Source organism: Canis lupus, chromosome 1 (genome assembly GCF_003254725.2).
Source record: "Canis lupus dingo isolate Sandy chromosome 1, ASM325472v2, whole genome shotgun sequence".
Lineage (NCBI taxonomy): Eukaryota > Metazoa > Chordata > Mammalia > Carnivora > Canidae > Canis > Canis lupus.
In genome coordinates this window covers 94757416-94782745 of record NC_064243.1, presented here as the reverse complement: position 1 = coordinate 94782745, position 25330 = coordinate 94757416, and the positions used below count along the sequence as shown (strand labels likewise).

The following is a 25330-nucleotide window of genomic DNA, read 5'->3' as shown; positions in this document are numbered from 1 at the left end:
AGGAGGTATAGCCTCATATTCCAGACTTCTAAAAGCAATTCCTGAATTTTATCTATGTTGTTTTTACCCTCTACACCGAGTTTAAGTTTGTTATCATTTAAGGTTTTAATGAAACTATGAAAAAAAAAAAAAAGAAACTATGAAGACCATTACAAGATGTATTGTTTGAAGTGGTTTTACTTTACTCAGCTGACTACATATCTAGATTATAATTCAGTCCCCTTATAGGCTTAGAGAACCTGTCAAAATGCATGTTAAATGTGCCTCATAAGGATATAATGTGATGATGAACATGTGGTTGATTATTCTAGGTACAAGTGTTAGTGATCTCACCAGAGAGAAAACAAAAACATTAGAACAAAAGGGTTTTAAGGCCATTCTTTTGTGTTTTCTATAAATCCAATAAATTTTTCGCTACTCCATTTTGCCTGAGGGAAATGTTCCAGGAAATATAATTGAAGTTCTTTAAAGCAGTGGTTCTCATGTATAGCCACCAGACCAGCAGCGTCAACATCACTAGCAGATATGTTAGAAATGCACATTGTCTGGTCCCAGCCCAGGCCAGCAGTCATGGCTCTAGGATGGGGCCCAGGAATCTGTGTTTAAGCCACATGCCAGGACATCCTCATCCCTAAGAAGACCATTATTACTCTTACAAAGCCATAGTGGCAAGAGGGAAGATGAGGACAAATAATATCTGATCAAAAGAAGCCTGACAAAATAATTCATGGAGCAAACATTTCTTGTTTGCTAACTGAAGAAATGAGCCTTACTTATTACCATCACCTTGCAGTGATGTGCCAACAGATAAATGTCTACTGGTAAAATGTGAAAGCATTTAAATCCTTCATTATCAAATTTTCATTACTTTATTGTTATCTGACACGCTAAAGGACATCATTTGAATTTGACAAAGGGTTATGTTTTTATCAGGCACATTTATTTAACTAAGCAATGAAGAATAATTGCTTGCTTCCATGACTTTTAGACACACTGTGGTATTTATATATTTTCTACTATGTATGTGAATCAAAATCAAACTCCTGAATTTTCAAAAGGTGGCTGCATGAAATATATGATTCCTTAGAGGATTTACTATAAATACTTCAGTTTGTCTGAATGAAATACAGGTCCCAGTGTACATTAGCCACACTTTTGTGAAGTTAAATAAACAACATCGTATCATTGGCTCGAAAGACATGTTTCCTGTTTCACTGACTTTCTCTTGCACCTACATTTTTTTACACATACGCATTTATTTAAAATTTTCTTTTTAAAAATGTATTTGAGAGTAGTGTACACACAATGTTACATTAGTGTCAGGTGTATGACGTACTGATTTGATGACTTTATAGGTTCTATGAGACTCACCATGAGTGTAGCTGCTGCATGTCCCCATAGAACTCAATTACAATATTGTTGACTATATTTCCTATGCTGTACTTTTCATACCATGACTTATTCATTCATTCTATAACTGGAAGCCCATGCCTGCCACTCCCCTTGACCTGGTTTACTCATCCCTCTACCCCCTTCCCTTTGATAACTGCCAGTTTGTTATCTGAATTTGTAGGTCTGATTCTGCATTTTGTTTGTGTATTCATTTCTTTTGTTTTTAGATTCCACATATGAGTAACATGGTATTGTCTTTTTAATCACATATATGGTATGTCTTTTTAATCACAAGAACATCTCATCCTTTTATGTGTGAAATATGAAAAATACAAGAGTTTTTTCTGGGTAGCAGGAATTCCTTTGTGTACCTCTTGTTCTGTCTTCAATTGGTTTGACCAATGTTCTTTTTATGTTAATAATGAAAGTTTTTCAATAAACAGAATGCAAGTGATTTTGATAGTCAGAAAAATAAGACTATCAAAGTGGAGGGACCACTCTTCGTAGCGGTAATGTGCTACAGTGGGGAGTGATTTCAACTTCTTTATGATCTTCATTTTTAACAGGATGAGAAGTGGCCAATACAAAGGCAGAAGCAATTGGACTTAGTCAACAGAAGTATTTCTAGATGGCACATTTTAGGGAAAATGTCAGAAAAGGCAAAGATGGAGTTTAGGGATCTCAACTACTGGTATCATGGGAGGATTGGCAGCACCATTTCTCCAGCTGTACTAAACAAACCAGAGATATGTTATGCCTGCATGTGTTTGTGTCAACTTACTCATTTCAATGCATGAGTAAAGGTTATACTGAGATTACTTTTTTATGTCTCCCGTTGTAGGATCTGAGATGGTTAATTTTGATGGAAAAAGCTCCTTGCTATACACATTTAATCAGAAATCCGTGAGTCCAACAAAAGATGTTATTTCTTTGAAATTTAAAACCAGGCAGACTGATGGGATTCTACTCCACAGAGAAGGACAAAATGGCAAATACATCACCCTGGAGTTAGTTAAAGGAAAACTCATCTTATCCCTTAATTCAGGTAAAAAAAAACAAACCAAACCAAACCAAACTACAACTTGGTGTTTTAAAAAAGATGCTTATTTAGATGAAAGTACTTTTTTGTACTTAATTTTTTATAGTTAAGTAGTTAATTTATCCTGAAAACAGAAAACAGAAACTTTTGAGAAAGAAAGAAGACCCTATAAATTATTATTCTGGAGCAATAGTGTAAACCAGAACGGTCTAGGCAAATGGAACCATGGTCACCCCACAGTTGAGGTGTGCTACAGACAACATGTATACATCTTGAATATACCTTCCTGTAAAAAGTTTTATAGCTTGGTAATTGTATAAGACCATTTGTGCATGTTCAATAAATAACCTAGTAATATCATAAACACAAGAGTGGATCATTGAATTTTTGTGATAGTGCTGAACATGAGGTCCTAGGAAGAAGCTACTTTCAAGAAATATTAAAATGCAATAATGAATAATGAAAACAAGAAACAGAAGAAATTATGAGAGAAGAGTCTATATAAGACTAAGATAAAAGCAGCTGACCAGTTCTTGGGATAGAAGGATGTAAGGAAAGTAGTCAGAAGAAATGCCGACCTCCACATGATGGTCATGGCATTGAGTTGGTTGGAGTGATTCGTTTGCTTTGTCTGTCCTTCTAGGCCATGCTAACCTGCCCTCCCCTGATGCCCGTGTGACCCTCACCCTGGGCAGCCTGCTGGATGACCACCACTGGCATTCTGTCCGCATTGACCTCTTGAACACACAAGTCAACTTCACCGTGGACAGGCACACTCAGCATTTCCAGGCAAAGGGCAAGTCCAGCTATTTGGATCTTGATTATGAGGTGTGAAAATGACTTTTTAAGTATCACAGATTTTAGTATTTAAATGCAACAGAACTTTGTAGGAAAATACCACTATACTGAGAAAAATTCCCTTTGCTAGTAATTTGGAATTCTGATGAAACATTTCCCACGGGTGACGTCGGCAGGGTGGGAGAGACATACATGCGCTGTTGAGGTGTTTTATCACTCATAGATGTTAGCTTTCACATGAGAGGAATTAGTCATTAAATTTGGGAAATGTGTAGATGAAGAGCAATCAGTTCGACAGGCAGCACTTTAAAATGCATTTGTTCGGACAGTTCTTCTGTGTTGCATCTGGTGTTGGCTGTGAACAGTTCCCTTGGAGATTTCTCTGTGTTTTAGGGCAATCCTAAACCGAATTAGCAGTCTAGGGTACTTTGGAGAAGTAATCAACATATATTCCAACCTGCTCTTTTGAGGAACAAGAGAGCCAAATGCACACGATTCCACATACTGTTTCTCAGGGGTATTTAGAGGTTTAACATATTTGCAGCGTGTTACCGACACATATCTAACCTACACTGAAGTGCACCTTTTGTTCTGCTAGTTCTGCTCAGCACATCTATCAGAGCAAATGGGGTGATTTCAACATTCATTTAGTATAAGTGGCCTCAACAGAGCAGGCCAGCTGGAGAGCCTGGTCTTGAATAAGATTATCAATGGCTGTATTATTCTAACCTATCAGCAGCATCATGGCAAACACCAGGACCCTGAAGTCTGGGTTCTAGAAAGGTTTGTAAAGTAGAATGTCATCACAGTCAGCTTCATTGTCACAGATCAAGAGTGACCATGGAAATGAATGTACAATATTCCCCATTGTCTAAAGTGACATAGCCCTTTGAGTACCAAATTGCCAGGAGGGTATTTAACCACTTATCTCAATATAATAAAGAAAGCATTGGTAAAGCTAATGCTTGATAGTCAGAAAAATAAGACTATCAGAAAGTGGAGGGACCACTCTTCGTAGCGGTGATGCTAATGCTCTAAAACTTCACTTAAAATTCACATATAACATAACTCATCATAATGTAAACTATAATGTCATAATGTAAAATAATGCCAGGTAGATTTGAGACAATTATCCTATACCTGCTAATCATTAACTGGTTTAGGCAGATAAACAGAAAATCATTAAACAATATTATTTATGTCATTTTTTTCTTTCTAAGATCAGCTTTGGAGGGATTCCTGGACACAGAAAAGCAGTGGCATTCCCACATAAAAACTTTGATGGCTGCTTCGAAAATCTCTACTACAATGGAGTGGATATCATTGATTTGTCCAAGAAACACAAACCACAGATCCTCATCATGGTAAGAAAGTCTGTATATACAAGGTCAAGAGGAAAGGAAACTGCAACTTGTCTGATTGATTCAGTCTTAGAATATACCTCTTCTGAAGGCAGGGAAAATACCAATCATATATACCTTTCAGTTCATATTTGACTTAACTAATTGCAATTTTAAATTTAATTTTTGAACATTTTAGTTCCAGTTCATTAACATGCAGTGTTTAATATTAGTTTCAGGTGTACAATACAGTGACTCAGCACTTCCATACAACGTCCGGTGGTGCTCGTCACAAGTGCCCTTCTTCATCCCCATCACGTGTTTCCTAATTTTTACATTTGTATGACAACAGATGCATGCTTTTGCAAATATGTGCCAGCACATTCCAATAGAGACTCTTTAACGGGGTCTTTGTGACTGATTTCCTCTTGCTTCCTTCTCCTGTTACTGAACTCCAAGTTCAGCTGCCTGTCATTCACTCGAAAGGCCAATACCCAAGAGATGAATTTTGATTGGAAAGGAATTTGAGCTTAATTTAGTTTGAGGTCGGCAACCTGCGGAGAAGGTGGACTCTTGTCCAAAAGAAGCCAGCTCCAAGGTTTCTGCCTGGCTCAGGGGTTTTTAGAGGAGCTTAGGACAGTTTGGTCAATAAAGAGGGTGCAGCAGCCTGCAGCATTTCTTGATTACATGCACACTGCCCCGTGCCAACTACAAACCTGATCTTAGCACTCAGGGGCTGCGCGTGGGGTCCCGTTCTGGTTTTGTGATGTGCAGGACTCCTCGGCTGTTTCTGCAAAGGGAGGCAAGGCCCACAGATACACAAATGGGAGTTGGTAAAATCATTTGTGTGACCCGATAAAGAAAAACATTTTGCCAGAAAAGTTGCTTGGCTATTCAGAAGGCGGACATGGCTTCACACAGGCTGGCTGGGAAAGTTCCTTTTCTCTTCAAGGCCAGCAGTCAGCCTGCTATGGATCCGGGGACTTAGGCCAGCAAGTCTGGAGTGTGTTATCTTGAAGCAGATGAACCCCTAAGGTGGGTTGGAGTGTTATCACACTTCTGTCTCTCCACGGGCTGCAGGCCCTTCACCCAGGCTGGCAAGTTACAAAGCTAACATCTGTCCTTCCGTGTTTGGTCCATTAAACCCGAATCCACGACAGATTAGAACACACAGACTCACACACATATTTGTGAATATAGATGCCTCCATATCTAGCATTGTCTACAGAAATGGGATCCTTTTAGGTGAGCTTTTCTCCAACCCAGTTTTCCAACTCAGCTTAACCTTCTGGAAATTCTTTTTTTTTTTTTTCTTTAAGACCTGTTTATTTGAGAGAGCAAGCATGCTGGGGGGTGGGAGGGATAGAGAGACAACCCTTGAGCAGACTCCCCGCTGAGCGCAGAGCCCCACATGGGGCTCCATCCCATGACCTGAGCCGAAATCAAGAGTCAGATGCTCAACAGACTGAGCCTCCTGGGCACCCCTAAACCTTGTAGAAATTCTTTTCAGCCATCAGCTGCAGCTCCATGTTGTAATGGCTGTTCACTTTCCATTAGGGCAGTCATTTCCCAATCAAGACGTTTGCTTTATTTCTGTTTCTATTTTACCATAAGCAAGCAATTGCACCTCTGTTTTCAGGTACTGGGCCTTTTATTTTGATGGAAAATATTTCAGGCATAGAATTTCTTGGTTGAAAGCTTTATTCAGCTTTCATTTTTAATAAATGTTGTTGGGTGGTTTTCCAAAAAGAACTGCAATGTGGCATTTGTCACCAGCAATGTACGACAGAGCCCTCCCATCACATCTCAGGGAGCCACACATTGTTAGACATCTCTCAGGCTCTTTCCAGTGCAATGGACATGGACTAATACCTGACTGTTCCTTCATGCTTATCTGACTACTGGTGAATGAAATCATCTTTTGTCCATTTGGATTTACTTTTCTGATCATTGTTGATTCTTATTCTTTTGCCATTTTTAATTTGATTACAAAAAGTTTTTTCTGGTCAATTTATGAGAGCTTTTTAAATTTTTTTAAGATTTTATTCTTTTTTTAGAGAGAGCACACAAGTAGGGGAGGAGTAGAGGGAGACGGAGAGAGACAAGCAGACTCCTCGCTGAGTGTGGAGCCTGATGTGGGGCTCGATCTCACGACCTGAGATCATGACCTGAGCCGAAATCAAGAGTCAGTTACTCAACTGACTGAGCCCCCCAGGTGCCCCAATTTATAAGAGAGCTTTATGCTTGATAGATTACCCTTTGTCATTTATGATCCAAATATTTTTCAAATTAATCAATTTTATATTAAATATGAGTATTTATAATATGATTATATATTGTATTTTTATATTGAATGTTTTATGCTATGTTGAGTATATAAATGTTTTTATTTGTATGTGGTCAATATGTCTATGTATTTTTTTATACCTTTATAGTATTTGGTCTTGCTTTAGAATGCTTCTAAAATCCTAGACTCTAGATAGAGTCTCATGGATTTTCCCATAAAACGTTCTAAGTTGGTTTTGTTTATTTATTTTAAAATTGAAAAAAAATTCTTTGATCATCCAGAATTTATTCTTTATGCAGATCTGTTGTTATTTTATGCCTTATGGGTACCTGTTTGTGCCTGCCCTATTTAGTAACTAGGCCCAACCTTTTGTGCACATGGTTGAATCATACCTTTCATTGCATACTGGTTGTACATATATTCTCAGACCTTCCTGTGGGTTAGTTATTAGGCTCTGCTGCTACAGTTATTCTTACGCCAATATCATATTGGCTTGATTATCGTGCCTTTATGGTACATATGCTTTGGTGCCCGCTAAGTCAAATTAAGCCCAACTCACTCTATTTCTTTGCATAATATATTTTGGAGAGGAAGGACAGTGTTTGGGTATGTAGTTCTCTGGAATTTATGAAAATTTATCCGACCCCTTTACAAAATTCTTGTAAAGATCTTTTATTTTTAAGGTTTTATTTATTTATTTAAGAGAGAGAGAGAGTGTGTGTGTGTGTGTGTGTGTAAGTGGAGGGAAGGGCAAAGGGAGAGGGAAAGGCAGACTGTTGGCTGAGCAGGGAGCCCGATGTGAGGATTCGACCCCAGGACCCTCAGATCATGACCCGAGTAAAGGCAGACACTTCACTAACTGAGCCATGCAGGTGGCCTCCCTCCTCCCACCTTATAGAGATGGATGGTAACTGGAATTCTTTAAGAACTTGCAATTCCTTCTTTCTTTTTTTTTTGTTTTAAGATTTTATTTATTTATTCATGGGAGACACAGAGAGGGAGAGTCAGAGACATAGGCAGAGGGAGAAGCAGGCTCCAGGTAGGGAGCCCAATGTGGGACTCAATTCTAGGACCCCGGGATCACGCCCTAAGCTGAAGGCAGGCACTTTACTGCTGAGCCACCCAGGCATCCCAAATTCCTTCTTTCTAAATTATATGATTAAAAAAATAAATAAGTTTGCCCCTGGAGCAATAGACATAACCTAAAGATAAAAGGTGTGGGTGTTTTGTTGTTGTTGTTGTTGTTGTTGTTTGTTTTTTGTTTTTTTACAAAATAGAATGAAATAAAAATAACAACAGCCTGCCAGGCAGGTCAGAGGTTGGACTGGGTGAAGGGGCTGGGAGAGACCTGGCCATGCGAGCTTCTGAGAGCCAGCCTGCCTGCCTGCCTGCCTCTGGGCTGGCCAGGCTGGCCACGTCCTTTCTTCCAGAAGTGTGGGAGCACGCGGTCCACCTGAGGCAGATGTACGCACCCCCCCAGTGACAGCCCCGTAGGCACCAGGGAGCGCAGGAACGTGCCTGGAGGGTGTGGTCCTTGGTGCTGGGCTTCGAACTGGGCATAGGTGTCAGCACCTGGAGGGAAGGAATCGTCTGTGCTGTTGCACCCCGCGCCCAGCCCGGGGCCTGGGGCTCCTGAGATTCCTTTGCCGAGGCCCAGAACTGGAGGCGACAAAGGTCCCTAAACGACTCAGAACTCCGCTTGCCCAGCGAGGGCTGCGCAGTGCTTTGAGGGGCCTGTCGGGGGAAGCCGGGTTGGATGGGGAAGCCTCGCCCTTAACGTCCTCGCTTGCTAGAGGTGGTAGGACACCGCAGATCTTGGAGAACCCCTCGTTAATGAAACAGCCCCCCCCCCAGCCCTCCTAAATCCTGTTCTTCTGTATTCACAGGGAAACGTGTCCTTCTCGTGCTCACACCCTCAAATTGTGCCCGTGACTTTTCTGAGCTCCAGGAGCTACTTGGCTCTGCCAGGTGTCGCCGGAGAGGACAAAGTGTCCGTCGCTTTCCAGTTTCGAACGTGGAACAGAGCAGGGCTGTTACTGACCACTCAGCTTCGACACGGGCCCGGGGCTCTCACCCTCGTCCTCGATGACGGGAAACTCAAGCTGAGCCTCTCCCAGCCCGGACATCCAGCGAGGGACGTGACAGCAGGTGACAGGCGTGCGCCCTGACTGCACCGTCCTTACCTATAAACCCACGGTTGGTCATCGCTACAACCACTGAGCGATTGAGTCCCTAGGACATTCATAATCCTTCTAGAAGGAACTAGATTTCTTTTACCTTTGAAATAGGGATCTCTAGGTTGTTGGCGTGTGAGTCAGTGTGACACAAAGTTAGCTACGTGAAACCTACTTATGGGAGCATTTTGAAAACAACTTATTAACAAGTTGATAGTAATTGGCAGTCAACTTGAAATACTAGGAAGCATTGGCCTCATCCTGGGTCCTCTTGAGAAAATAGATTCCTTATAACTGTCTTTTGAGCTTTTATACTCACTGGGCTTCATAATATTTGAAGTTGTGATTTTTCTCTTAGCTGTCAGAGCTTCTGCTTCCTTTGGGAATCCCTGCTTTGGATGAGGCTTCTGATGACTATGGGCAGCTACCCTGCTGGCCTTCTGAGAAGGACCCGCGTTGCTAAACTCACGTCCAGAGTCATGTTACCTTTGAACTCTGGGGACTGTTTTGCATTCGAGTGCTAATAAAAATTTAAACCCAGGCAGATCCAGTGGCTTGTCGTTCCACAGATGTTGAAATGGAAGGAACAGGCTTATGAGTTTGGGATGGAAAGCCGGGAATGGAACTTAAGTTTTTGTTTCTCTTTATAAAAACAAAACAAAACAAAACAAAACAAAACAAAACAAAACAAAACAAAACAAAAAAACCCCCACTGGCGTATGGCATTTCCTTGTGGACCTCAGCAAATGAATAGAGCCAAGAGTGTCAAGTCAGATTTAGTAAATTGCTTCAATCTTGGTTTGTGTAGATTTACAAGCCACATGTCATATTAACTAAAAGAGATAGTGTTCAACCGTCATGTCACGTGAGCACATACCGCTCTTCCTTCCAATACACACACACAAATTATTTAACTTTTTTTGAAGGCTGGCACTGAAACATTACCCAAATGTTTTATTGCATCAATTTTTAAGCCTTTACAGTGCAGTGCATTAATTTTTTGGAAGCAAACCAAAGGTGAATTTTTCTTGCTACTTGTTTTAGAAGCATTTGAGGGATGATTTTTTTTTTTTTTTGAATTGGAAATACAGGCATGCCTCAGAGATATTCAGGATTGGTTCCAGACCACCACAATAAAGCAAATATTGCAATAAAGCGAATTAAATGAATATTTCGGTTTCCCTGTGCATATGAACGTTACGCCTACAGTAGACTATAGATGTTTAAATGCGCAGTCACCTAATGTCTAGAAAAACAATGTATGTATCTTAATTAAAAAATACTTTATTGCTAAAAAATGCTCTTATCTGAGCTTTTAGTGAGTCGTAACCACTGATCACAGATCACCATCACCAATGTCATAATAATGAAAAAGTCTGAAATATTCGTGACTCGGAGACACAGAGTGAGCAAATGCTGTTGGGAAAATGTCACTGAGAGACGTGCTCCAGGCAGGGTTGCCGCAAACCTTCAGTTTGTAAAAGGTGCGCTATCTGCGAAGCACAAAAAGCGAAACACAATAAAACGAGGTGCACCTGCAGGTGGAACATGAGACAGATCTCAGTTGGTTTTTTATTTTTAACATTGCATGAAGTAAGAAAGCACGTATCAAACCGAGAACCAAATTTTTTCTTTTTAAAAGATTATTTATTTATTTATTCATAGAGACACAGAAAGGGGGGGGGCAGAGACACAGGCAGAGGGAGAAGCAGGCTCCCTGCAGGGAGCCCTGGGCCGAAGGCAGGCTCTAAACCACTGAGCCACCCAGGTATCCCGAGAAACAAATTTTAAAGGATGAGTTAACATAAATCGCATTAAATGCCAAAGAGGACACCCAGTCATCTTTCATCCTGTTTCCAGCTTTTAGATCATTTTTCCTAATAGTTACCTCAATATGTTTCCGAAGGGATCTAGAAAGGTCCAAACGTGTATAATCTAGTGTTCATGTGTTTATGGAACTGGGCCAGCAGAGCGTGGTTATGGAGCTGTTCCCCTTCTGGGTACAGAAGGACAGTGGAGGAGGGAGGGAGAGTGCGTTCCCCTTATGTAGGAAAAGACACAGTTTCTACCCTTTGCCAAAAGGCCTCTAGTCCCACAGGCCTTATTCTCTGTTATCAGGATAGATTTGACACAAGCTAGTGGGAAGGGTGAGTAAGAGGACTTGCCTCCCAGGCTTGTTTCCAGACCTGCCTCTGCGCTGCTATAGCTCATGGGCTCCATAAACGACACCTTTGTTCTCCCCAAAGCTTGGGTCGCTGTCTTTGTAGTGACACAGTGTGATTCTGGGTAGAAGCAGTGACACCGTCCGTCCACACCAGCAGGACAGAGCCTGCTAGTCAGCAAGCACTCCTCAGCATTTAGTTGTCATTATTCCAAAACAAGTCTTTTTTTTTTTAATTTATTTTTTATTGGTGTTCAATTTACTAACATACAGAATAACCCCCAGTGCCCGTCACCCATTCACTCCCACCCCCCGCCCTCCTCCCCTTCTACCACCCCTAGTTCGTTTCCCAGAGTTAGCAGTCTTTACGTTCTGTCTCCCTTTCTGATATTTCCCACACATTTCTTCCCCCTTCCCTTATATTCCCTTTCACTATTATTTATATTCCCCAAATGAATGAGAACATATAATGTTTGTCCTTCTCCGACTGGCTTACTTCACTCAGCATAATACCCTCCAGTTCCATCCACGTTGAAGCAAATGGTGGGTATTTGTCATTTCTAATAGCTGAGTAATATTCCATTGTATACATAAACCACATCTTCTTTATCCATTCATCTTTCGTTGGACACCGAGGCTCCTTCCACAGTTTGGCTATCGTGGCCATTGCTGCTATAAACATCGGGGTGCAGGTGTCCCGGCGTTTCATTGCATTTGTATCTTTGGGGTAAATCCCCAACAGTGCAATTGCTGGGTCGTAGGGCAGGTCTATTTTTTACTCTTTGAGGAACCTCCACACAGTTTTCCAGAGTGGCTGCACCAGTTCACATTCCCACCAACAGTGTAAGAGGGTTCCCTTTTCTCCGCATCCTCTCCAACATTTGTTGTTTCCTGCCTTGTTAATTTTCCCCATTCTCACTGGTGTGAGGTGGTATCTCATTGTGGTTTTGATTTGTATTTCCCTGACGGCAAGTGATGCAGAGCATTTTCTCATGTGCATGTTGGCCATGTCTATGTCTTCCTCTGTGAGATTTCTGTTCATGTCTTTTGCCCATTTCATGATTGGATTGTTTGTTTCTTTGGTGTTGAGTTTGATAAGTTCTTTATAGATCTTGGAAACTAGCCCTTTATCTGATATGTCATTTGCAAATATCTTCTCCCATTCTGTAGGTTGTCTTTGAGTTTTGTTGACTGTATCCTTTGCTGTGCAAAAGCTTCTTATCTTGATGAAGTCCCAATAGTTCATTTTTGCTTTTGTTTCTTTTGCCTTCGTGGATGTATCTTGCAAGAAGTTACTGTGGCCGAGTTCAAAAAGGGTGTTGCCTGTGTTCTTCTCTAGGATTTTGATGGAATCTTGTCTCACATTTAGATCTTTCATCCATTTTGAGTTTATCTTTGTGTATGGTGAAAGAGAGTGGTCTAGTTTCATTCTTCTGCATGTGGATGTCCAATTTTCCCAGCACCATTTATTGAAGAGACTGTCTTTCTTTCACTGGATAGTCTTTCCTCCTTTATCGAATATTAGTTGCCCATAAAGTTCAGGGTCCACTTCTGGATTCTCTATTCTGTTCCACTGATCTATGTGTCTGTTTTTGTGCCAGTCCAAAACAAGTCTTGTAACCGTCACCGCCACCCCCACCCCACCCAGACTGAAGCCTTTTCGGAGCTGGGGAAGGGTAGAGGAATTGGCCTCATCTTCACAGTAGCACAGATCAAAAACACCAGCTACTCTCTCCCCACTCACCCTTTGACTCTAGTGCTGCCTGGGAAACTGGCATCCTTCCATCAGAGGTGGGGACGGTAGAGCACACACAAAAGAAACACAAAGGGTGAGAATTATAATGGGTAGAAATAGAGAATGAACATAAGTGCAGGCATTTCACTTTTAAATGAGAATGTTGAATTTTATTTAAAACAGTCTTTTATTATGGAGGCAAATGGCATCTATTACCAATTCGAGGAGGTATTCTGGAGTGTTTTCTGCAAGTGCTCTCATGAAATAACTATGTCCTAGACAGGTGGGTAGACGGGGCGGGGAGGGGGGGGTGGTAAAAGGGAGTATTTTAAATTGCACCAAATTAAATACTGGGTTTTAATATCAGATTTAAATGGATATGGTTACCATACTGACAGGTATGCTATGTAAGCTTTAAAATCAATACTGAATGACAAGACTGGAAGGAACATTCACAGATTCTTGTTTGTGTATTTTGTTTAGTTCCTGGGCTGGAGGCCTTCCTTCAGGGTCAGTGTCATAATGTCATTTTAACTATCTAACCAAAATCCTCCGTATTCATGAGCCTCACCAGCTCTTGCTTCACAAATATGACACAGAAAGTGAGAGTCTGGCATTTTTATTATCCTGGATGTGTGTACATGGCAAAGAACTGAAGTGACCTTAAGGACTTTAAAATTGTCCCCTCCCTGAAATTGTGTGCTGGGAAGTACCATAACTCATATTTCACAGTCTGAGAAGAACAAGGTTATAACTATTTTTATAGTAGGGTCTGTGACCTGCTGGGTCAGGTCAGAAACATTTCCCACACACGGGGATCTCGAGTCCATGTCCAACATCACTGATGAGAGATCAAGCAAAACCAAAAAAACTGTATTTTATTTTATTTTTTTTACAGATTTTATTTGAGAGAGAGAGAGAGATTGAGAGAGAGAGAGAACAAGCAGTGGGGAGGGACAGAGGGAAAGGGAGAAGCAGATTCTCCACTGAGCAGGGAGCCCCACATGGGACTCAATCTCAGTACCCTGGGATCATGACCTGAGCCCAAGGTAGATGCTTAACCAACTGACCCAAAAAGCTGTATTTTAATTTTAATTTTTAATTAAACTGTAGTTGACATAGTGAAGAGCATTGGAGAGACATGGATTTACATGGTTGATTGAGTTAATCAAGCCAAAATCTGTTATTAAATTAAATATTACTGGTGGGATCCCTGGGTGGCGCAGCGGTTTAGCGCCTGCCTTTGGCCCAGGGCTCGATCCTGGAGACCCGGGATCAAATCCCACGTCAGGCTCCCGGTGCATGGAGCCTGCTTCTCCCTCTGCCTATGTCTCTGCCTCTCTCTCTCTCTGTGTGACTATCATAAATAAATAAAAAAATTTAAAAAAAAAAATAAATAAATATTACTGGTTAACTTTCTACCAGAAACATGGTCATATTTTCTTTGGGACTAATCTCCCTGTGGGTGGGCTATAAAATAACTTCTGATTCTTTCAGCTTGACTTCCAAACTTATAGGGTCACACACAGTCTGTAAGTTTATCATTTGTAAGAGATATAGGCTAATATATTGGGATAATTCCTTAAGATGATCATCAGATGAGAATCAAGCAGCCTCATGAGCATGCTTAGGCATGACGTTAAAAAACAAAAACCAAAAACCAAACGATTATCATTTTGTTTTTAAATGAGTTAAAGTGTTTCTTTATGACCACCTTCCCTGTTGGCCAAGACAATTTCTAGAGATTCCAATTATTCACTATGCTCCTTAAAAGCAACATGTGTCTCTGTCAGTGTGAAAGTGGCCGTGATCCCTGCAGAGAGGAGGAATCCCTTACCTTTGGCCGAATGACTTGCCTTAGCTGATGGATTGCGGGCAGAAGTGACATCCACCACATCTGAGCAGAAACCATTGCAAGATTCTGCCAAGAACTGTTTCTTTTCAACCATGAGGCAGAAATGGGGCCATTTAGTAGCATCATTCCTCTGCGAATAGACAGTGAGGACACAGAGGAAGGAGACCCGACTGACCTAGGTCCAGAGGAAGAACCAAACCCTTAATTGATACTCACTGAAACTTAGGGATTATTTGCTTTGACAAGATAATTTAGTAGCTGCTAACTAACAAGCTTTGGCACACCTACTGTTTACTGATTTGTCTTCTGCATGACACAGTATTGGATTTCCATTCAGTGTAAGCCCTGGCCAGTAAGTTTGTCAGAGACACTAAAGTCACACACAGTTGGTTGCTGGGCAATGGTCCAACCACGTGTTCATTCCTAACTCCATCACTTTAAGAAAAAAATAGATATTTTGTCTTATGGATTGAAGAGACTGGCTGCTTTATGGGGATAGGGGGCTAATAATAGTTTTTCAGAATAATAACCTAACAGTAGCTGGAGTGTGCTCTATCAAATTTGGGAAAACAGAAAATGGAAAAAGAACATAAAATGAAAGCAAATGCATTCCCTTATCCAAAAGTTAATGTTAATATTTAAGAATATCTCCTACCAGTTTTTGTCTATTTTTATACAGTGATTTTGTGTAGTGATTGTGTATGCACATACTGTAATGTGTTGCTTTTTAATTTTACGTTTTTGATGAATTTTCATGTTTTATTAATATTTAAATTGCTAATATATTTTCTAAATAGTTATATTGATACATGATATATTTTTTCTAAATAGTCTACCAAGATTATCATAGATAATTATAATACACAAAGTACAAACAAACTTTCATTTTTATAATTTACAATTTTGCACAGTCCCCAAATATTGACAAACTAGAAAAGGGTAAAGTATGCCCTATGCCATATGGTATTTTATTCTATAAAATAGAATATTTTATCATTTCAAGATTGTTTAGGATCAGTTGTGTTATTCTATTAAGGCCCTAGGACTAGAAGAAACTAAGACTACCTTGTCCAAGGCAGAATGTTTGGAATGTCCATTCTCGATTCTTCTTTACCACTTTGATTCTGATTTTTTTTCTTTCCCTTCTTTTCTCCCTGTGCTTTTGACTTAACTGAGTGATGAGAAAGTGAAATACATCTATTGCAGCATCTGCACATAGGCCATAACATTCCCAACAGACCACACAATTTTTGTTAAAACATTATTTTTGTTAGAACCAGACTGGCCCATCCACGACTTTGGGAGGACAGATGCAAGACCTTCTGCAACCACACTTCTACTCAATGAGCCTCACTGCAAGGCTCACCGCTTCCTCCTAGATAAACATGACCAGGATACCATATGATCTCATTGCCTCTTTAGAACCCCCCAGTCAAGCCCACATCTATCCCAAGCTTCTCCCTGTCTCTCTGAGAGGTCCCAACTGTCCTCTGCCAGCTAAATCACCTGGTGGGTTTCAGGTGAGTTCATGGTGGTCTTTGGCAGGTGATCCAAGATCTTCATCATATTGTTTTCAAGTACTGGCTTTGTTTCGAGGCATCTATAGAGTTTTTAGGAATCTCTTTTACCCCATTCTGTTTACCTCCAGGTGCTGCATTAAGTGATGGGCAGTGGCATTTGGTGTCCTTATCGTTGAAAGGAAATCACCTGAGTGTGATGGTGGATGGTGAGGCAGCCTCTGTGGCTCATTCCCTGCGTGGGAAGATTGATTCAGGGGACACCTATTATTTGGGAGGTAAGTGAAAGGAACTGGCTTTGTTGGCAATCAAACCATCTTTTTCCTGCTCCTGCCTTCTAAGGCAACCGACAGTTTTAAATGAAGATTAATACTGAAGAACGACCTTTCTCTTTGAGTTATAGTCAATGAAAATGTTGAGCAGACAAAGACAATTTTTAAAAAGATTTATTTATTTATTTTGGAGAGCGAGAGCATGAGTGGGAGGGACAGAGAGAGTGAGAATCCCAAGCAGACTCCCCACTGAGCTCAGAGCCTGACATAGGCCTTGACATGGGGCTTGATCTCTCTACCCCGAGGTCATGATCTGAGCTGAAACCAAGAGTAGGATGCTTAACCTACTGCACCACGCAGACACCCCAGACAAAGACAATAAATTATGGCCTAAAATGCAAGTCTACTTGTGGCCTTGTTTAAATGTGCGTTTGCTAAAACTGGTTTTAGATCTGGTTCTTGTTTTCACTTCAGTCACCTGGAAAGTTTCAAAAATGCTAGTGCCTGTCTCCATACCCGGAGGTCCTGATTTATCTGGTTCCAAAGCCTGGGCAATGTGTTTCTTAATGCTCTCCAGGTGATTCAATGGGCAGGCAGCTTGGAGGGTCCTTGTTCTCCTTTTCTTACTTTTAGCACTTTGCTATATTTTCCTAATGCCAAGTGACCCTTATAACCTTTTCTTCAGGTTTTGATGTGACAATTTTATTGTTGCACATGGTGTCAGCTGCTCTCCTCTTGAGGATCCCAGGCCCTCAGGTGTGGCCCAGGAACCAGCAGCGGCAGCATCACCTGCAAGTTTGTCACAGATGCACATGCAGCACCCTTGACTTCCTGAACGTGAATCTGCCTTTCACCGAGATCCCCCGGTGGTCTGTTGCCCTAAAGTTTAGGTAGTGTTTTGTTGCCCGCTGTCTATACAGAAGGGCACCATTATATACACCAGAGCAAGAGATGAATGTAGCGGCTATTAATCTTCACTCACTACTTCGTGATGAACTTTTACCAAGACAGCAAACACCAGGCCATCACCCCAGACTGTAACTTACCTGTTCAGTAGAGCTTGGACTGAGTCTGTCCAGGATCCGTTCGGCCAGGGAGGGGTAGCTTCTGCTGGTAATGAATCTCCATTCCTGAAGCACTCAAGTGAAAAATCATGAGCCACCTGAAGCTTAGACCTGTCAATTGTAAGACTTATTTCTAATCTTGGCTTGAAGCCATCCTTGATATTATTCCTGTTTTGCATTTTATAGTTGTTTCTTTCCAAAATAAGTTTGGAGTCATGGTGGAGATAACTTGATAGCCCAACAAGAAAGTATAAAATCCTCCCTAAGAATTGACAATAAGCACACAAACCATGAATCAGGGTATTTAATCTTTCAAGTCCCCTAAAGCAACCACCACTGTGAACATAGAGTAGTGCCAGCAGCATTAAAAGATCGGATTGCTTGCTTTCCTTGCCTGCTAAATATGGTGCATTTCTGACCCAGATAGTTTTTTAAACCTTTATGCTTATGATGGATTTTATAGCTCTGCAGAACAGATTCCTCCAAAACTAAATAAAGAATTTATCCAGGAGCTATAACTTAAAAGGTAAAAGATTTTGAAGCACTAAAAGGGATTGGAAGTAAAAATCCTTGCTATGTTGTTTAATGACGCAAAATAGAATACTTGGTATTTTGTATTAAAAAGTGGAAATGTACTTTCCAAAACCACAGAATCTTCTCTCATAGTTGAACACTCTACATGTTCTGAATGTACAACACAGCTACCTGAGAATAGGTACTTTCCATAAATATTTACATGTTGATGTGATATGAATCAGTTGTTACTATGTCATATATGTTTATATTTTAAAATACAACTAATGTTTCTTGAAAGAATATTTATGGGCTCACCCACCAGTGTACACAATGAAACACTACAATGCTTTTAAAGTTTCCTGGCTCCTCTAGATCCTCATTCCCCCAGATAAGTATTACCCTGCCCCCCTTTTAACCAATCTTTGTATTGTCCTTTTATTTTTTAATTCAGATATAATAAAAAAATAAAATAAATAAAATAAATAATTCAGATATAATCAACATGTAATATCATGTCAGTTGCAGATATACAGCATCATGACTCAATGTTTGTATATATTAGGAAATGACCCCACAGTAAGTCTAGTTAACATATATCACCATACATAGTGACAATTTTTGCCTTGGGATGAAAACTTTTAAGATCTACTCTCCTAGTAACCTTTGAATATATAATATAGTATTATTAACTGTAGGCACCATGCTGTACATTACACCCCAGGACTTACTTATTTTGCAACCAAAAGTTTGTAATTATTAATGTATTGCTTTCCATTATAACCTATTATATATGTAGGTAACTTTAAACAATAGTGTTTTGTGTTGCCTTGCTTTTAACTTTACAAACAGTGTACTACTGTATGCATTCTTCTGTGTTTTTTTATTATTGCCATCATTGTTGTTCTATATTAGTTTTCAAGATCCAACCTTGTGAATATTTATAGGTAAACTTAATTAATTTTTACTGCCCTGTGGTTTTGATGTATATTATACAATGTTTTACTTATTAAATCCACCATTCCATTTTACTGTTGAGCACCAATTTGATCATGCTCATTTTTTTTGCTATTATAAAAAATGCTATAAATATTCTTCTACAGCTGCCAAGAATCATCTTGCCAGCGATTTTAAAATTTTCCTTATGCACAAACTATCAAGCTTCCCTAATATGCATAGTCAATTTAATGAAACAACCTTTGGTTGTTTCCAGCCTTTGGTCTACGAAAGGACTCTAGAGATTTGGAGGCAGTGTGTTGAAAAAAAAGCATAATAGGCTTTGCTTATGTATTTTCATAAAATTGTGTTGATGTGCAGAAAAACTGTCTCGTTAGTAGAGTTTCCAACAACAAATAGTGTCCCTAAGATGAGCAGAATTACAAAGTTTAAACATCCCATGAGAGAGTATAATGACTGTTCTTCATTACCACTTTCCTATTTTTTGGTTGTAATTATACTTTGGCACTGAGTGGCAAAAATAATGTAAGATCTTGCAATCACAGCACATTATCTGCAACTAATGTATAAATTCAGAATGACCTCTACATACTTAGCTGTAAATACCCAGTTGATTCCTACAGAACAATTCCAGGCACTGATTCAAACTGACTTAGTCAACTTTACATTTTATACCAACATAACAGCATCTTTTTTTCCCAGAAAAAGAATGTGTACCATCTAAAAAACTCAAGTAATGCCCTCACCAGGCTAAAACAAACACACAAAACCAAAACACACCAATTTACTTATATTACATAAAAAGATGAATATTATTTGTAGTCAAGGAAAATCAGGAGAGGCAGGTCTAGGACCAGTGATATGGAGTCTTGGTTCTCAATAGATGCACTATATTCACAAGTTTTATGCCCAGGTAAAGACTCCCGTGTTCAGAGCCCCTTGTCTCTATGCTCCATTGGACTTTTCAGCTCTGTTCTGGGTAAAGGAGTGGGGGGTGGCAGAAGGTCAGTTTCAAATTGAGTGGAAACATTGAAACCCATAGATGTCAATGTTAAAGTTATTCCATCCAATCCCAAGAGTTGTTTATGCCAGTGTCTATTTATTTAATTATCTCCTTAGTGAATGTCCATCAGAACCAGAATATGCATCACATCAACAAGGAGATTCACTTTATCCAGGTCATGCTCTTTAGCAATATTTGGTATTCATGGGAATCAATACCCCATGTTCTGAGACACTCCCTAACCAGTTCTCCTTCCTCTTTCTGTGTCTCCTAATAGAGGTTCAGTTGCAAGTTCCCACTTACCATGTGGTCAGTAATATTTTGTTGCAATGTTTTCCCATAAAGACAGATTAGTATGTCTTCCTGTTACAGTTAGGATGGCCATATAAAGTATTGTCCAAACCAGGACACTTTAGCAAATGAAGAATATGATCTCAATAATGATGACAGGTCAGCAGGTGTAATCCAGGGCTCTGTGGCTTTCTTTCCACGACAAAGGGTCCTCTTACGAATTAGCAGCCCTTTTTATATGTCTGATCAACACTGTGTGTTGCAGGTTTCCTTTTTTCCTTTTCTATTTCTTCTCAGTCTAAACTTTGTTTGTAAATTGTTCTTCTAACAACGGTTTCACTCTACTATATTGCACACAGAGTTTTGGTGCCTGCCAGTGAGGGTAGTGGAAAGCTTTTTTGGATTCCTTTTGTGGAATTTTTGTACTCTTCAATAGCACACCTGCACCATGGAGTTGGGAAATATTAAGTTATGTTCATCTCTTGAGTGTCCTTGTGTGAGATACTAGCAGGCCAGAGAATCAATGATGGCTGTAATGAGGCCTCACCTCATGACCCATTCTGGCGTCGTGACATAAAGTGACAATTTCTCTGTCATCCTCAGAGGTGCTTAAATTTCTTACTCCTTCAGTAGTGATGGATGTGTTCCATTAATTTAGCATTATTCCCTGTCCACTTTCACTGACCATCCCGAATCAGGTCATTGAAGAATGACCCTCTGCCATTTTATCATCGGGGCTTCAGGCAATCTTTTGCATGGATGAATGGACATCTCCCAGTCTGGGCTCATCTTGGGCAATGACACCCCTTGCTTCTTGACCTCTCTCTCATGACTGGAGCATTGAAGCACTTAGCAGTTCGACCTTTCCTTCTTAAAGTTCCACTTTGAGAAAGTTTTCCTTTTGATCACTAGATTCAATTTACTTTTGTCTTTTACAGGAATACTTAGGTATTGCATTGTATTTATTAAATTTTTATTTTTTATTTTTTTAAGAGAAGGAGAGCATGCATGAGCGGGAGTGGGTGGGGAAGAACAGAGAAAGAGAATCTTAAGCAGGCTCCACGCCCAGTGCGAAGCCTGATACGGGGCTCGATCTCATGACTCTGAGATCATGACCCGAGTGGAAATTGAGAGTCAGATGCTCAACTGACTGATCCCCCCAGGCACCTTCAGATACTGCATTGTATTTTAATGAATTTGAGGGGTGTGATCTGGAGAGAGGGAAGGTAGGAGGAAAAGGGTAAGAGTGCTTCCACCCAACTGTTTATTAACTTAATGTTTTCGATCCTTTATCCTAATCTCCTCAGTTCCTAAGCACTGTCAGTAGAAGTCACCTATCAAGATACAAAGATATACCAGGTTTCTTCCAAATATATCCAACCTTTCAGAAATTCTTTTACGAACTGAAATGTGCCTATTTTCATATAAAACAAGGAAAAGGTAAATGGAAACTGTAGAACTAAGCAGTTCTTTATGACGTAACATTACATTTGAAGTGTCAGAGTCTCTGTGAAGCTAATTTATGAGGTTCCATTGCACCTGACAGTGGGTTTGGCCTGATTTGGATTAATTCAGGCCTTGGCTGGTTTTAGATTATATTTGTGTGGAATACAAAGCATCAAAGCCTCGGTCACTGAAAGAAGAGGAAAGATAGACTATGTGCATTTTGTGGAAATTCTTAGGCAGCAAGCTAGCAGCTGTTGGGCAGAACAAGAGGAGGCTCTGTCTTTACTCTTCGCCCTTTGAAAGTACACCAGTGACCTTCATGACAAGTTCAAAGAGAGAGGGGTGAAAAACGTGAATATGATGAGTAAAATGTTGAGATTATGGGTACCTGGGGGCTTTGGTCAGTTAAATGTCTGACTCTTGATTTTGGCTCAGGTCATGATCTCAGGGTCATGGGATCAAGTCCCAAGTGGGGTTCCATGCTTGAGTTTCCTTCTGGCCCTCCTTTGCCTTGTTCTCTCTCTCTCTCTCTCTCTCTCTCTCTCTCTCTGTCTCTCATATAAATAATAAATCTTAAAAAAAAATACTGATTCCATTTCATTTAAAAAAATAAGAGCCCTGTAAAACAATCTCAAACCCCAGGCTTAAATATTGACAAAAAATTCCTTAACATTTAAATGATTGAACAATGATCTTTTAAATGATTTTTTAAAAGAGAGGAATAATTACAACTTTGTACCTAACAAATTAAAAGAAAACATTCTCCTGGAAGCGATGTAAATGAGACCTAATTGTATCAGGCAAAGAAATAAAATAGGTAAGTTTCACAGGAAGCATAAAATTTACTTCACAATATTTTCAAATTAAAGCAATATAAATTATTTTTTTAAAATGTCATGCTTCTTTCATGTTTGCATGTAAAGATAAAGTATTCAGTTAAATGAATGCTTCGTGATTTTATCCCACGTTGCTACAGATGCGTTCCCCCAGGAAGCTGCCTCTGTGCTTGGGAGGTTTGTGTACTGTGGTTTAGTGAGGTTAGTTCTCGAAAACAACTCCCGAAGGGGGGCGGTGAGAGAGCAGCTAGGATGAACGGAGACAAATTAGGGCAGGATGCAGTTGCAGCAGAAGCCTCAGAAGATCCCACGGAAGCTTTGAGGCATCTTTGCCCTTTAGGGACATCCCAGTTGAGCAATGGATGTAGGTCACTGACCACTCCAGTGCATCTGTGGGCACTGGCCATCCCTGGGGAAGGGATACCATCCTGAGACACTCCATTCCCTGCAACCAGGGCAGTTCCTGGGAAGAACTTCAGCCTCAATCCTAAAAAATGAGAGGTGTGCATATGTAATGGGGACTAGGCCATGTGTACAGATTTCCCCCAATGGTGGCTTGTTACAAAAGCATTTATAGTGACTGTGTTCTCTTCCTGGAGCTTTTATTCTCCTCCTGGGCAGTGGGAATCTTGCAAGGCACAAATCTAAGAACCTCTGATTCCTTTAGAGGGCAGCCCAACAGAGGATGGGAGAGCCCTCGACATGCTGCTGGATCCACACCTGGGGAAGGAGGCGGTTCTGAACTCCTATCTGCTCTGATTTTGATTTCAAAGCTGTGTCCTTGCTCATCGTTGTTATAAAAGCATTGTCTTCTTGGGAAACCCAGGGGAATAAAAGAAAGCCACTGTATTATGAACCACTGAATCGTGGTTTGTAATGGTAAAAGATAACCTGCGGCATATTACAATTTTTCAGGGTATATTTGAGCAAAAATTGATTCGCATCACACAACACCAAACCAGAAGTGGTTAGGGGTGCTCCGTAGACAAGAGCCAGAGGAAAGGCTTATACAGAGAAGGTGTGGAAGCAGAGAGGGGAAATTATTGTTGGCTACAGATTAAAGCCTGCTTGGCTGTCTGGGATTGGCTGTTCCAATTTCAGAACCTTTATAGACTCAGAATCTGGTTTGCTTTCCTTGGCCACTAATGCTTTTGGTGAGCCACCGCGGTCTGATTGGCCTCCTTACTTTAATTAATTTAACAGTAATTTACAGCAAGCCAGTTAGTGAATGCAGCAGAACTTGTAAAATGTAACTCTTATTATTGAAAACAATCAAAGCCCATTTCTTTTTGCATGGAACAGCCCGGGATGCTAATTTTTCTCCATTATTTTCGGTGCCATATTATTGAGATACTTGATAATTTCGTGTGTGTTAATGTTAAAAGGTATTTGACTAAAATGCCTAATTCAGAAACAATTAGAAATGTAAGTATAAACTGTTCTTAGATCTCTTTAACCAATTATCATCAAACATTGTTTTAACTATGCCCGTGCATGCACACACACGCGCACACGCATGGACAGAGTGGAAATTTCACATCCGTAATTGCTTTTCAGGCATTTTAAATTTAGCAAGTCCTATTAGGCCTGCGATTTTTTTTTCTGATTCTGTTATCACACGGTCTTTAGTTCATAGAGTTTAATGTCATGCTAAAAGGAATGATTTCTTCTTTGTGCTTTCAAAAGAGAAATCAAATTCTGCTTGATTTTTTTAAAAAGATTTTATGACATATTAGAGAGAAAGTGAGCAAGACAGAGCACATGCGCAAGCAGGGGGAGAGGGAGGGGGATGGAGAAGCAGACACCCCACTGAGCAGAGAGCCCTACTCTGGGGCTCCATCCCAGGACCCTGGGATCATGACCTGAGCCGAAGGCAGACGCGTACCCGACGGAGCCACCCAGGTGCCCCTAGATTCTCCTTAAATTAAATGTGCCTTGACTCTACTGGTAGGATTTTACATCCTACCTTCAGCTCATCTGTCCATAAGCCTGGCTCTAGTTGTTATTATTTCTGTGCTTTACCAAAACCAACAATGTCTATCCTCAGGCATCCATTGCCCCATCCACGAGGAGTGTGACCCTTCTAACCCATGGGGGAAGCAGGATCCTCAGGCATCTGCAAACAGGAGGAGACATTATACTTACATGTATGAAATGCTGCGCACTCTTTTGATCACGACTGTTGACCTTCTCCTTTCTGTGTCTCCATGTCCATCCAGGCTGCCCGGACAGCAGCTCTGGCCCTGGATGTGGAGGTGCCCTGGCCGGGTTTCAGGGCTGCCTGAGGCTCATCTCTATTGGTGACCAGGAGGTAGATCCCATCACAGTACAGCAGGGAACACTGGGGAGGTTTCGTGACCTCCAGATCGACTCGTGCGGCCTCATGGACAGGTAAGGCCATCCCAGGTCACTCTAGCATTCATGATTTCAATTTTTTGATAATAGGTTAAAAACAAACCGCTGAGAGAGTGCACCTCTTTCTAGCGCCTTCTCTCTTCCTGATAGCCAATCCAGCATTGGAAAGTTATAATTAATTGAAAACAAGAAAATGACGATCATTAATTTTATAATTGCTCTTTTCAAATGGTATTTTCTTAGAAGACGCACTTTCATGAATTTTCCTTGTCTATGTCCCCAGGCTACTTAGTTT

The 25330-nt window shown here is 40.5% G+C and overlaps 1 protein-coding gene across 2 annotated transcripts in view; it reads left to right on the top strand.

Annotated features, from left to right (window-relative positions):
• LOC112644832 (contactin-associated protein-like 3) overlaps positions 1-25330 on the top strand; it is a 197621-nt gene that overhangs the window by 101443 nt on the left and 70848 nt on the right. For both annotated transcript variants that reach the window (XM_035709076.2, XM_049092996.1), the window contains exons 5-10: positions 2234-2437; positions 3075-3259; positions 4450-4593; positions 8743-9004; positions 16430-16576; positions 24900-25071. In XM_035709076.2, the coding sequence (XP_035564969.2) occupies positions 2234-2437; positions 3075-3259; positions 4450-4593; positions 8743-9004; positions 16430-16576; positions 24900-25071 (1114 nt within the window). The remainder of the gene's footprint in view (positions 1-2233; positions 2438-3074; positions 3260-4449; positions 4594-8742; positions 9005-16429; positions 16577-24899; positions 25072-25330) is intronic.